At 34.2% G+C, this 13,768-nt stretch overlaps 1 protein-coding gene across 1 annotated transcript; it reads right to left on the reverse strand.

Moving 5' to 3' along the window:
- Positions 1-630: 630 nt before the first annotated feature.
- LOC129760104 (uncharacterized) lies at positions 631-13,761 on the reverse strand (the record flags this gene model as incomplete). The annotated part of the gene is made up of 2 exons (XM_055757686.1): positions 13,464-13,761; positions 631-912 (listed from the first exon to the last, which is right to left on the reverse strand). Coding segments are annotated over exons 1-2 (399 nt in total), but the record flags the coding sequence as incomplete, so codon positions are not given.
- Positions 13,762-13,768: the final 7 nt, after the last annotated feature.

Consider the following 13,768-nt stretch of genomic DNA (forward strand, 5'->3'; position numbering starts at 1 on the left):
TTTCTCATGATTACTTCGAGAAACACGGGAATTAAGAAATCACGGAAATTCGGAGGAATCCGACTGGTGAAAAAGAATTGAAATTTGATATTGTCTTATGATATTATAGAGCCTCATCTTTGACATCTAATCTTTAGAATACATTATGTAAGTCATTTGTGAATTTTATAATTTGTACAAAATTACTTTCTTCTTCAACAGTACGAATAGAGACTCTCGAGATACCAAGTGTCTAAAATTTCATTCAAGACATTATTAACAGAGTTCAGCCGGATTGATCTGAAGAAGAAAATTAGTTGGAAATGCGTCTTTTGAAAAGCAATATGCGTAATTGTATAGTGATTGTTACTAAAAAAGAGACTTCCACCACAATGATTTCGAAGTAGTCGAAGATTCCTTTGAATTCAGCTACAGTATTTGAAAGACCCAAATACTAGTATTTCACTAGCTACTTGCTAGCATCCTCAGTGGGTTATCGACTTTAACGTCTCGTTTCTCACACCCACCAGTAGCTAAACCAAATTAACATCATAACAAATCAAGTGGTGCAGCAGGATTTCCACCACAAAAATCCAGTTAGTTAGTTTCTGCGTTTCGGGAATGTTAGTCAATGGCTTGTTGGCTACTCACCGCAATCAGGCTGCTGCTAATCGATTCCTGGCCCCGTGCCGTGCTTTTAAAGTGCTCAATCACCTCCCACTTGGGCTTCTTGTTGGGGCTGTTCTCGTGGATTGTCATCGAGTGGGCGGGCGAGCCAGCACTTTCCAGCTCCAGGGTCACCTGGCTCGACTGTGTTCCCTGGGGGCCTCCGTTTCCGGCCACTCCCAAGCCTGCTGCGGCCGATTCCGTGGGTTGTTGCCGCAGCGAAGAACACCGACGGGCGAATTTGTTCTTCCGGATGGTGGCAAAGTCCTGGCGCGGTTGCATGTTCCATCGCACAGAGAAGGGAAGGAGAAGGAAAACACACAGAAGAGGAAAAAAGGGAAGGAGAGTGCAGAGATCGTTAATTAAGTGCTTAATTGTGGTCGGTGTAGTTGATTGTTTTGGTGGTTTTGAATAAATTACTACTGATTTGCCGACTAGCCTGAGCCTAGCCGACAACTAGCCGTTTTGTGGTCGTTTCGTTTGATTTACACATTGTGATTGATTACTCTTCTGTGAACCAAACTTACCACCTTAAACCAGGTGATACAAACTGTAAATATTATTACCCATTATGCAGTTAAAACGCACTAATTACCAGTATGAATACCTTTGTGTGGGGTTGAAACCCGTAAATAGCGGAAATCCTTCTATTTCAAAAGCTTGTGCATACTCAAAGTAAAAAAGGAAACTCTGTATGGTACACCGAAGTAAGTGTGGACAGTTTTTTAATAAAGTTAGACTTTAAAATATCGTGAAAAAAATCAGTGGTGGAGCAGATGAATATTGTGGAGTAAATGGAGACAATAGTTTTTCTTTTTTATTTCTCAGGAAATTTTCAACAAACTTGTGTTTTGTTGGTTGAATACTTTTCTTAATTGCTCGAACTTTCTCAAATTTGAATATTATGCATGATGTTACTACAAGTAAGCCATCCTTGGATGATTATTGTTGCGTTCAATTTTTTTTTCAAAATAAAAAAAATTATTTAGGTAAAGATAGCTCAAAAAATTGAGCCCAACTTGAATATTCTGTTTTTTTAAATAATGAGAATAAATCCAAAAAAATACGAACTTGTTTTGACAAAATTCTGGCAATCTGGCCACCCCGTAGTTTTCTTTACTAGTCCACATTACTTTGATGATGGCATGTTCAAAAATTCCGGTAAGTTTGAAATGCTTACCCTACAATAAATAGCACAAACCAACAAAAACTTTTGAAATTAGATAAAAATTCAGTAAAGAAATTTAAGCACCTTGCCAAATCTCCCAAAATCAGATATTCAAATATAGACATCAAAAATTAGCTTAGCTAGCTTAGCTTAGCTTGATTGACTACTCACATCCACCTTTAATCATTGAGCTTCTTCAACATTTTTCTTTCGTATGAATATACCAATGCTAGTTGGAATTACTTTTTTTTATGTTTTGATTATTTGGAAAATATTGTTATGAAAATATATACATTTTGAACTCCAAGATCGTAGCCGTGGCTCAGTAGAACGAGTTCCACATCGCCAATGGTTGCTACTCCGTGATTGATCGAGGCCATCAGTTTTGTTCAGAGGTCAAATGAATAGAGCCTGGGATTGGCATCACATTCATAATGCTCAAACCTGACGCTCTCTCTTTTTACATCAATAACGGCGCCGGCCACGTCCTAGTAGTCAATGGATAGATTGGAAAATATAGAAAAGGATGAAAGATCAATCTTGTGCTTTAGGACCGAGGTCACCTCTACATCCTAGCAAAATAATTTTGGTTTGGAGGTTTGGGTAAAACGAGGTGATCGGGAGACACTTTTGACTTGTGTAATTAAAACTATCAAACCTATTCTTCCAAACTCCTACTATTGCCTAACGAAATAAGTTTATGACTTTTTCCCTAATAATATTTGCTATCTCAATTTTACTTTAAGTATCACTACTAAAACTTAATTATTAAAAAAAATCTGCCTTCATTTTGAAAATTAAAAAAATATCTATTCCTCATTTAAAAGAAATAAAATGTATTGAATAAACAAGTTGAATACGTGTTTGACGAATTTTGAGATCTATCGCAAATGAATCACAAGTGTTACTATTCTTTACTGTTTTGATTGAAAAATAACAAAAAATTGAAAACTTGTGTAAAATTGATTGATTTCGTTTCGTATTAACTGTCTCCAAAGTAAGTTTCTAGAAAAAAAACTTAATGATTCAATTTAGGTCAAATTACACAGAAAATGATATATTCTTGGGAGGAAACCTCAAAACAAACTTTGAACTTTTTTGTTTGGAATATTTCAAAAATTATAATTAATAAGTTTATCGTCCTGAGGCAGATAGTTTTTTTTTTTTTTTTTTTTTTTTTTTTTTTTTTTTTTTTTTTTTTTTTTTTTTTTTTTTAATATATCTTTATTAGTACCAATTCATCATTACATTTATATTACATTAATACATTAAATTAGGTGTTCGGTTCAATAATGAACTTTCAGAGCCCTATAGTTTATTAATCACTATAATTTATTTATTTGAATTAATTTTGCTGAGTGCAATCATGTATTTTTATGTAGGAGAACATCCTGTAATGTCAAAAAATATTTTAAACTTACTACTAAAAACTAAAACTATCCTAAATTAAAACTAATTATAGAGAGAACGAATCTCTGCGATGGAAGACTGCATCGATTTGCCTCTGAAGTTGGAGATGATTTTGTTGGCCATCTCTTCGATCGATTCAATGCCCGCAATCCGATGAAGATCTTCGGTGCTGTGCCAAGGTGGAAGCCGCAAAATCATTTTCAGAACCTTGTTCTGAATCCTCTGGATGGCTTTCTTCCTCGTCGCGCAGCAGCTAGACCAAATCGGAACTGCATACATTATCGCTGGTCGGAATACCTGTTTGTAGATTAACATCTTGTTTCGCAGACACAACCTGGATTTCCTGTTGATGAGAGAATAAAGAGATTTAGTATATTTATTACACTTAGATTGAATATCTTCAATGTGATTTTTAAAAGTAAGATTCCGATCAAGTGTAAGTCCCAGGTACTTCACGTGATCAGACCATTCTAATGAAACCCCATTAAAAGTTATGGAATGATTTTCATTAGGTTTTAAAAAATTTGCTCTTGGCTTATGGGGAAATAAAATAAGTTGAGTTTTGGAAGCGTTAGGAGAAATTTTCCACATTTTCAAGTAATTCAAAAAGGAATTTAAATTTTGTTGCAATCTACTGCGTACCACCCGTAAATTTCGACCTTTGGCTGAAAGCAAAGTATCGTCAGCAAATAATCTTCTACCTTTTCCTTCTGGGACATCAGGAAGATCAGAAGTAAAAATATTGTATAAAATAGGCCCAAGTATACTACCCTGAGGGACACCAGCTCTAATGGGTATCCTTTCAGAGCATGAATTTTGATAGCTTACTTGCAAAGTTCGGCTAGTCAAATAATTTTGAATAATTTTGGTGAGATATACAGGAAAATCAAATCGAGCTAATTTAGCTACTAAACCTTTGTGCCAAACACTGTCAAAAGCTTTTTCAATATCAAGAAGAGCAACACCAGTTGAATAACCCTCAGATTTGCTAGCGTTAATCATATTAGTTACACTCAAAAGTTGATGTGTAGTAGAATGTCCATAACGAAAACCAAATTGTTCATCAGGGAAAATAGAATTCTGATTAATGTGAATCATCATTCTATTCAAAATAACTCTCTCAAATAGTTTACTTAAAGAAGGAAGCAAACTAATTGGTCGATAACTTGAAGGCTCTGAAGCACTTTTTCCAGGTTTCAAAATTGGAGTTACTTTGGCATTTTTCCATTTATTGGGAAAATAAGCCAAGTGAAAACATTTATTGAAGATTTTAACTAAAAAATTTAAAGTGCTTTCAGGCAACTTTTTAATAAGAATATAGAAAATCCCATCTTCCCCCGGGGCTTTCATATTTTTAAATTTTTTGAAAATCAATTTAAGTTCATCAATATTTGTCTCACAAGAACTTTCAAACACAATTTGCTTAGAAAGAATATCATCAAATTCTAGGGAAATTTGAGCATCAATTGGACTTACAACGTTTAAATTAAAATCATGAGCAGACTCAAATTGTTGGGCTAATTTTTGAGCTTTTTCTGAATTAGTTAAAAGAAGTTTATCCCCATCTTTCAAAGTAGGAATTGGCTTCTGGGGCTTTTTTAGAATTTTAGTTAATTTCCAAAATGGCTTTGAGTAGGGTTTTATGTCCTCTACTGCTTTAGCAAAATTTTCATTACGAATGAAATTTAAACGACGTTTGATCTCTTTTTGAAGGTCGCAATAAATTAATTTCAAAAAAGGATCCCTAGTTCGTTGAAATTGGCGTCGACGAATGTTTTTCAGTCGTATCAAAAACTGAAGATCATCATCAATTAAAGGTTGATTAAATTTATGTTTAACTTTAGGTATTGAAGCGGCTTTAGCATTGACTATTGAAGTTGTTAAATTTTCTACAGCCAAATCAATACCTTCAATTGGATTCAGTGGAACGTTTACATCTAAATTACGTTCAATAAAATTCCTATATCGCTCCCAGTCAGCTTTTTGAAAGTTAAAAGTTGATTTTAAAGGGGTTTAAATGGGACTTTGGGATAAAGAAAATGTTACTGGAAGGTGGTCTGAATCGAGGTCCGCATGAGTAACTAATTGACTACAATGCTCGCCTAAATCCGTTAGAACCAAATCAATTGTGGAGGGATTTCTAATTGAAGAAAAACAAGTATGCCCATTAGGATATTCAACAGTATAATAACCTGCAGAGCAGTCATTAAACAAAATATTCCCATTTGAATTTGATGAAATATTATTCCAAGATCGGTGTTTTGCATTAAAGTCACCAATAATAAAAAATTTAGATTTATTTCTGGTGAGTTTTTGTAAATCTCCCTTCAAAAAAATTTTCTGTTCACCGCTACATTGAAAAGGCAAATATGCGGCAACAATTATAAATTTCCCCATAGATGTTTCTAATTCAATTCCAATTGTTTCTAAGACTTTTGTATTGAAAGAAGGAAGAAGTCTAAATTTGAGACGACTATTGATGACAATAGCTACCCCCCCACCTTGTCGATCAAGTCGATCATTTCGTAAAATTTTAAAGAAAGTATTGCTTTTCAAGTTATTGTCTGGCTTTAAAAAAGTTTCAGTGATGGCAGCAATATGTATGTTTTGAGTTTTCAAAAATAAAAAGAACTCGTCTTGGTTAGCCAGCAAAGATCTAGCGTTCCAATTCATAATATTTAAACATCTATTTGGATCCATGAGGGAATCGTAAAGTCATAATAATTTTGTTAGCATAATTAAAAGAAGTTTGGAAAGCTTCAAACATTGAATTTGCTTTCAACATAAGTTGCATCATTTCCATTAAATTTTGATGCAAAAATTTTAATTTTTCCTCAGTAATCTCACCCAAATCAACAAAATTGTTAGAATCAGAAGAGGAAGGAGAAGAAAAAGTATTTGAATTTCGGGGATTTTCCCAAGCCTTCGCATGAACGTTGAGACTTGGTTTTTTCCCATTTTTATTAGTTAAACCTGAAGAGGGAAACCCATTTTCAACCACCTCTGAGAACGATAAACAACGAGTCTGGGGCGCAGAATCAGCCCAGGTAACATTAAAATCACTTCGGGTATTACCCAGCCGTGATTCCAATGTAGACCGAGGCTGAATGCGAACAGGCAGGTTGTTTGCCGGCCCGACGTGTGAAGACGAAAAAGAGGAAGGAGGAGAAGAAACTTTTCTGGAAACTTTGGGATTTTTCCTAGAAGCAATAATTTTTGCCCTGATGGGACAGTCTAGCGAATTCGAGGAATGATTACCTGCGCAATTTGCACACTTAAAAAATTCTGTTTTTGGCTTATCACCACCAAAAAGGCATTTAGATTTTTCATGATCGAATGAGCCGCAAAACATGCATCTGGCATTCATTCTACAATTTTTAGTGCCATGACAAAAAGCTTGACAACGGCGACATTGCGTAATATTTTGAAGAAAATTGGTAGAAGATTTACGAAAAGGTTCGAATTTGACTCGACAATGAAACATAAGACGAGCCTTTTCAAGAATTTGCAAATTATTAACCTGATCCTTTTTAAAATGGATCAAATAAAGTTCAGGAGCAAAACCAACACTACTGATATTATTCGTGTTGGTTCTTTTCCTCATTTGAATTACTTGAATTGGAGAAAAACCTAACAAAGAATTTAATTCAGCTGTGATCTCATCCGGTGTCTGATCGCCAGTGAGACCACGAAGTACAACTTTAAATGGACGATCACTTCTAGTGTCGTACGTAAAAAATTGGTGTTTTTTATTATTCAAATAATTTAAAACCTTTTGAAAATCATTAAAAGATTCCGCCAATATACGAGCAGTTCCCCTTCGACCGATCTGAAAAGAAATCTTCACATCCTTGACGGAAGTGACGATTTCTTTTCGAAAGGCATTGAAGTCAGGAATCGTGACCGTTATTGGTGGAATCTTTTCGTTTTTAAGAGTATAAGAAGAAGAAGAAGGTTTCTTAGTACTCTTATCAGAATTAAATATGAATATTTCCTCATCACCGATGTTATGAAGGACATCGAATGAATTGGAAATTTCAACTTTTTTGGCAGATGGCCCTGGATTAGGTTCAGCAATCCGTTTTCTTCCGGCCCTTGAGCCGGCCGAAGACTTCCCCATGCTGGAAAGAAAAGAGAAAATATGAATAAAAGAAAATGAAAATAATTTTAGCACTGAAAAGTGCTGATTGAAATACAGGTAAGGAAAAAATAAATAATGTAAAATGTTCCTGCAGGTACACAGCAACGATACGATGCTCCGGCGTACGTGTTGACGGCTCAACGGTACAGATGGAAGTGAGGCAGATAGTTAACAAGACTATTGCAATGAATAATCTTTAAATTGAGTTTCAAAGCGAAGCACTGCTACTAACAAATTTATTGATCTCAAATTACGGTTTTTTTTAATCCAGCCAAATTCACGCTTTTCATTTGAATTTTTTAATTTTAAGAACTTTTGTTTTATTCAGAAATAATTAAGGGCAAAATTTAAAAAAATAAAGGAATCATCGTGCTCATCGGAAGAACGCATTTCGAAAAGATTTATCATAAAACAGACGATTAATTTATTTTTCGTTAAAAATTCCTAAGAAGCTCATTTTGATACTAAATTTTTTGTATGGAACTTTCATCGAAATGGAATCTTGGGATGAAATATTTGTTATAATAAAAGCTTCGTGAAAAACTATATGGGAGAGTGAGGAATCATGGGCCACTTTTTTTCTCTGTTCCCTAACTTCTTCATTATAAAAGATAGAATGAAAATAAAAAATGGAATGGTTTTCTACATTTTTAAGGTATCATTAGGCATTTTTGTCAATTTTTAATAAGTTTTTTTTCGCAAGTTCTGACTGTTAAAAAAAACAATATTTTTTGGATTTTAAAAAATTGTGGGGAATCGTGGGCCACCATATCCAAATTGATCAAATAACATGCAAAATTTATGAGTTATGATGACATTAAAAAGAAGTTGTTAATGATCGAATAGATTCAAAAACCTGGCTCGCGCACGTTTCGGCGACATTCCTTATATAAGATGGACAAAATATTTTCATAACTCTTCTTTTGGCATAGGATAACTTAACAGATAGAAAAAACATATTTTAAGTTCTGAATGTGTATAAAAACATAAAGATATAGGTGGCCCAAGAAAAGTGGCCCGTGATTCCCCACAAGCTATGGCAAAACTAAGATCATAAGCGTATGAATATATTTTTGTTATGAACTCTAGATTCCCCACGGATGCAATAAGCAAGTGCTTGTTTGATTATGTATGTAAGTATTTTTTTTTAACTTTTTCAAGGTTATTAAATAAAAAAAAGCATATAATGCGTATTAAAGTCAACAACATATAGAAACATATGCTTACGCAAAGCGACGACGATGACAGTTGGATTGAGAATTTTATCTCAACACACATGTTGCTTCCAAACAAAATTCTCATAATTCAATAGGGGAGAATGAGGATACTTGATCTCTGGGGATACAACACAAAAATGCTGTTATCTTATGAAATTTGAAAAAAAAATTCTCGAGCTATTGAACTTCGTTTGAAAATTTTTAAAAAAATGTGAATTGAAGATCTTTTTATATCACTTTAAAATGTTTCTCACATAACAACAATAGTAAACACACATTTTTTTTAATTAAGTTTTCCAAATGTATGTTGTGGGTATGATTGATCCCTAGAGCCCAAAAAAAATTAGTTTTTCATCTAAATAGATCGTCATCATTGGTGTACATGAAATTATTTATATCTGACCAATAACTAATGTTTATCGAGTAATTATCTGTTAAAAAGGGGTAAAAATACTGTATTTATCTAAAAACTTGGAAAATTGCGCCTTAAAGTATGCAATGACTCTACGTTAAAAGACAAATTTTTAAAATTTTCTATGTCTAATACTTACAAACTGTGAAATGACAACTAATATGGCAAGAAATAGTAAACGGACCATTTATTTTCAGATTTTAAAAGAATTTCGCCTAGAGTCAGGGCACCCTGAATAAGGGATCAAGTCTCCTGTAACTTTAAAAATATTGAAAATTTTTTAGTCTCACGAAAATGCTTCTAGCATCTACGAGTTTATATAACTTTTGGAGCATAAAAACTGGAAAAAACACGGTGTCAGAAAATGCAAAAATTAGGCGATTTGCTAAATTTTCCCAAAAAAATATGATGAAAATGAGAAAAGTGGATCAAGTATCCCTATCTTCCCCTACAAATTTCAGGCTCATTGAGCCATCTCTTTTGGTTGTCCGATCCCCCAAATTTTGCATAGGCCTTTGTGCTCTTTTGTCATCCCCACTTTGAAATTTCGATCCAAAGGGAGGAAAATAAAGTTTTAAGTATTTTATGTAAATTTTGGAAAAAAAATGTCAAATATTTAAAAGGTTACAAGCCCAAAAAACAAATTGTAGAAAATGGGAGTTATTTCACGTTTCGTATTCTTGAATTTATTGAAATTTCCAATAAAAATCACTTTATTCATAGGTTTTGTGCAATGATATAGTATGCAATTTCGTTGCATACGAGCTTTCGTGAAATTTATTCCAATTTATTTGTGTTTCGCATTATTTTATACTATTCACCGCCCCTCCCTTTTCTCGCGATATTCCAACTTCGAGTGACAAAAGAAGGATTTGAAATTTTTTCCTGGCATTATACGATTTTCATAAGTCGGCTGATTTTGGCACTCTAGTTTCCATTAACAAACTTTTAAGAGATCGGAGGTTTTCGAAGTTATCATATTTAAATTGAGCAGAAAACCGTAAACTTTACATACAATATACAGGATTTAATTTTTCACATGATAGCTAGCAAATTAATCCATCTATTTCTCAGAAATATTTAATTTAAATTCAAAATATCGCAAACGGAATCATGAAAACGCCGATTTCTGATAGCAGTTAACACAGTTTCAAACTGTAAATATATTTTTTATGATATAATCTTAAATTTAGCGATTTGTTATTCTAATTTTCGGTACTTACAATACCAGTGTTCTGATTTGCTTTCGCGCCCGAACATAAAGTTTGTCTTCGATTCAGCGCGTGTTTGGTAGACTTTTCAGGGCCAGTTTCTAGACCCTTTCACAGAGAGTCGTTAGAAGTTGGAAGACCCTCTTTCAGAGAGTCGACAGTTTTGAAATCTGCGTTAGCTGTCCATCGTTGCTGATGTTAACACAAAAATTATTGTATTTGTATTTATTGTATAAGTTCTGTATGGAATTGACATACATACAACACCACATAAAAGTGTCATGTAGGAACTAATATCAACACATTTCGTAGTTTTTCTCTATTAAGATTCATGCATTACGAATCGCTTTGCAAGGAACAGCGTTGTTTTTTAGAATTGGTTGAAAATGTCATAAGATATTCCAATTTCCGGAACGCTGTTCAAAATTTGTCAAATGGTGGTGTAGACAACTTTAAACTATTTTTTGCAAATATAGCAGCCCGTGGCGTAGAGGATAGCCTTCAAGTCTTCTAAGCCAGCGGGCATGAGATCGAATCCCGGTCACGACATACATTGTACACTTTCTGTGGGTTGGCGGTTTTAGCATTTGTAAAATGCTAGCCATCATATCCTCGAAAGATGTACGCTTAGAATCTAGAAAAAGGAATTTCTTCGAGGAAACACCAAGTTTCATTGAGATCCTGTATGTGTTCGTTCGTTTTTCGTTTTTCACAGATTTAAAAATTCTAATGTTTGCTTGAATATTACATTTTTATATGAAAATTTTCTGAAAATACCTTTACGCCAGAACAAATTTCAAATCCTTCTTTTGTCACTCAGAGTTGGAAAATCGTGAGGAGGTGGGGGGGGGGGGGGGATAATGAAAAGTAATGTGAAAAACAAATTAATTGGAATAAATTGCACGAAAGATTGAATGCAACTAAATTGCATACTATATCATTGCACAAAACCTATAAATCAAGGATTTTTGTATCGCAAAATTCAATAAAATCAAGAAAACGAAAGGAGATAAACCTCCCATCTTCCACAATCTGTTTTTTGTTCTTGCAATCTTTCGAATATTTCACATTTTTTTTCAAAATTTCCATTAAATACATAAAACTTTATTTATGTCCCCCTTAGGGTTTTTGGAAATTTCGAAAGAGGAGGAGGGGGGGGGGGGGTTACAAATGAAGAAAATGATATTTGTGCCGGCCTTATAAGGGCTTAACCATGATCAACAAACGGATGCTTATAATTATTGACCAATTATATGTCTATTGGTGAATTCTCACTCTAAGCACTGCCATTTCGGGCATTTTCAGTCCATGGTTATTCATTTCAAACTCACATTTTGTGTTTTGGAGGCACGATGATACTGTATAATTCAATAAAATTTTTAGAATCGTCGCTGGTGAACTGAACACAGACTTATCCAAGGAGCGACTATGGGTCAATTTTCATTTGCTCATAGCTTTTACAAAAATCAATAATTTTCAAAAATATTTTGCACACTTACACCTTTGCTTTTATTTTTGACTCAGATTCAAAAAACTTTTTTCGGCAATCTTGCAGTGTACGTTTCTAAATCATAATCTTCATAAAACCAATTGAAGATGCACACTATTCGAAGCGGTTCACATTGACCATAATTATTTGGTTCGAAATCAATATGAATGAACTATCAGCCTCTTCATGTAGTTAAAAATGTAGAAAACCATAACATTTATCTTAACCATTTAACTTTTATAACAAAAAAGTTATAGAGGAAAGAAAAAAAGTGGCCCATGATACTCTCCCCTTCTATTACAGCCTCAATTTTTCGATCTTTCGGCAACTTTCGGCACCTCGCATTATATGCAAATTAAAAATAAAAGTTTTGTGTATAAAAAAACTTAAAAAATTGTTTGTATTCACTTGTATCAAAGCGAGTTACATCTATTTTTCTATGCCATTTTTGTAAGAGAAACAATGATTTCTATCAACGAAAATATGTATTTTTTTAATTACACAACAGAAAAAAACTTATGATTAAAAACTCATTTTAAGGTTATTTTATATTTTACACTGTAACTCTGAAGATGAATGGTTAAGAAACTCTACAAAGACAAAGTTTCATTAAATTGTAATTTGAAATTTGTGGAAGACTGCAAAGAAATTGAAGCAACGCCGGTTTAGAAGCTAAATTTATATCTCACCTATAGGGGGATAGTTACAATTGGAAGATGAAATGTATAGCAAAAATGTTATGAGGAACGACCACGTTTTTCATAGTTTTAACCACTGTGGGGTTGTGTGAGTTACAACAATTTGTAGAATCAGCCTATTGGAGACAGCTATTAGAAACCCTTCACTAAGTATCTTTCCAGTGGATATTGCGTCTTATTACCAATGCGAGTTTACAGAACTATAAATTGCAATTTTGTGGATGAGAAAAACTGTGATGTAAGATGATGTTAGAAACTCATTTTTGTTTTCAAAAATCTACGTCGCCATTTTTGTGAGGTTATGTATATCTCTCGATTTACCGGTTCATGATCCTAAAATTTATGAAAATTATTCGCAAATCGAAGATAAAACTGAATTACTTAGATATTATTGTAGCTTTAAATAACACTTTCGTTCCTAAATTTCCATCAAATAATAGGTGAAAAAATTTAATTATTCTTCTTTTCTCTCCTAAACCCGATGCCAAGAACAAGTGCCACATTCATTATGTTTCCTTCTGTTGTCTTAATGACCCATTAATGTTCATTTGTTCTCAGCAGCTACATCACTCTTGCTTCCCGCAAAAATCAAGATCTGTTTAGCTGTTTCAACGAATGGTGGGTGGCAAGAAGTCTTTGGTCCACAGAATGCACTTTAACGTCGTGTTTTTTTTTTTCTTCTAGCTTTTCCTCTAATTTTGAACAACAGAAACAATCCACTTCCGGTGACTGTATACCTTGTCAGCAGAATTGAGGAGGACGGAATGGAAACCAATTTTTTTGCTCGTTACGAAATCATTTTTATGAATTTGAATATGTTTCGAATCATATTTGATCTACTTTTAATTTGTTTATTTTTTTTTAAGATCTGTTAATGGTGCTAAATCGAGGCTGAAATTAGCTAGGATTTGTTATTCAAAATTAACCTACATTTGCAACTAGCCAAAAAGCTCGTGCCTAATTTGCTTTAAACCACTCCAACAAACCACAACTGCTTACTCTTGTCCGGAAGCTCGAAGCTGGAGGGTGGTGTGGTGTGTGGTTGGGTGAAACGGTTTCTGACTAAACTTACCAGCTTGCCATCGGTGCCGGCGGTCTTCCGGTTGACTCGGAGCGAAAATCGCTTGCACCAGTCCCGGTTTTGGTTTTCGGTCGAGAAGGAACGCAGCAAGGGGAGGGGCGATGTCATGGTTGGGCTCTATCTTTCCTGGGGTTTCTTGGGGGCGACCTTGGCCAATTCTGTTCGTTTCGGTGGTTGGGTGGTTTTTGCGGGGGTGAGAAGGCCTAGCAAGGTCACTGTCGATCCGGCCCTCAAGTTAAGATACTGCTGCTGAAGCTTTTAGGCAAAAGATTCGTTTTACTCGTTCATGCTGAGTA

Source organism: Uranotaenia lowii, unplaced genomic scaffold, assembly GCF_029784155.1.
Source record: "Uranotaenia lowii strain MFRU-FL unplaced genomic scaffold, ASM2978415v1 HiC_scaffold_439, whole genome shotgun sequence".
In the NCBI taxonomy this organism is placed as follows: domain Eukaryota; kingdom Metazoa; phylum Arthropoda; class Insecta; order Diptera; family Culicidae; genus Uranotaenia; species Uranotaenia lowii.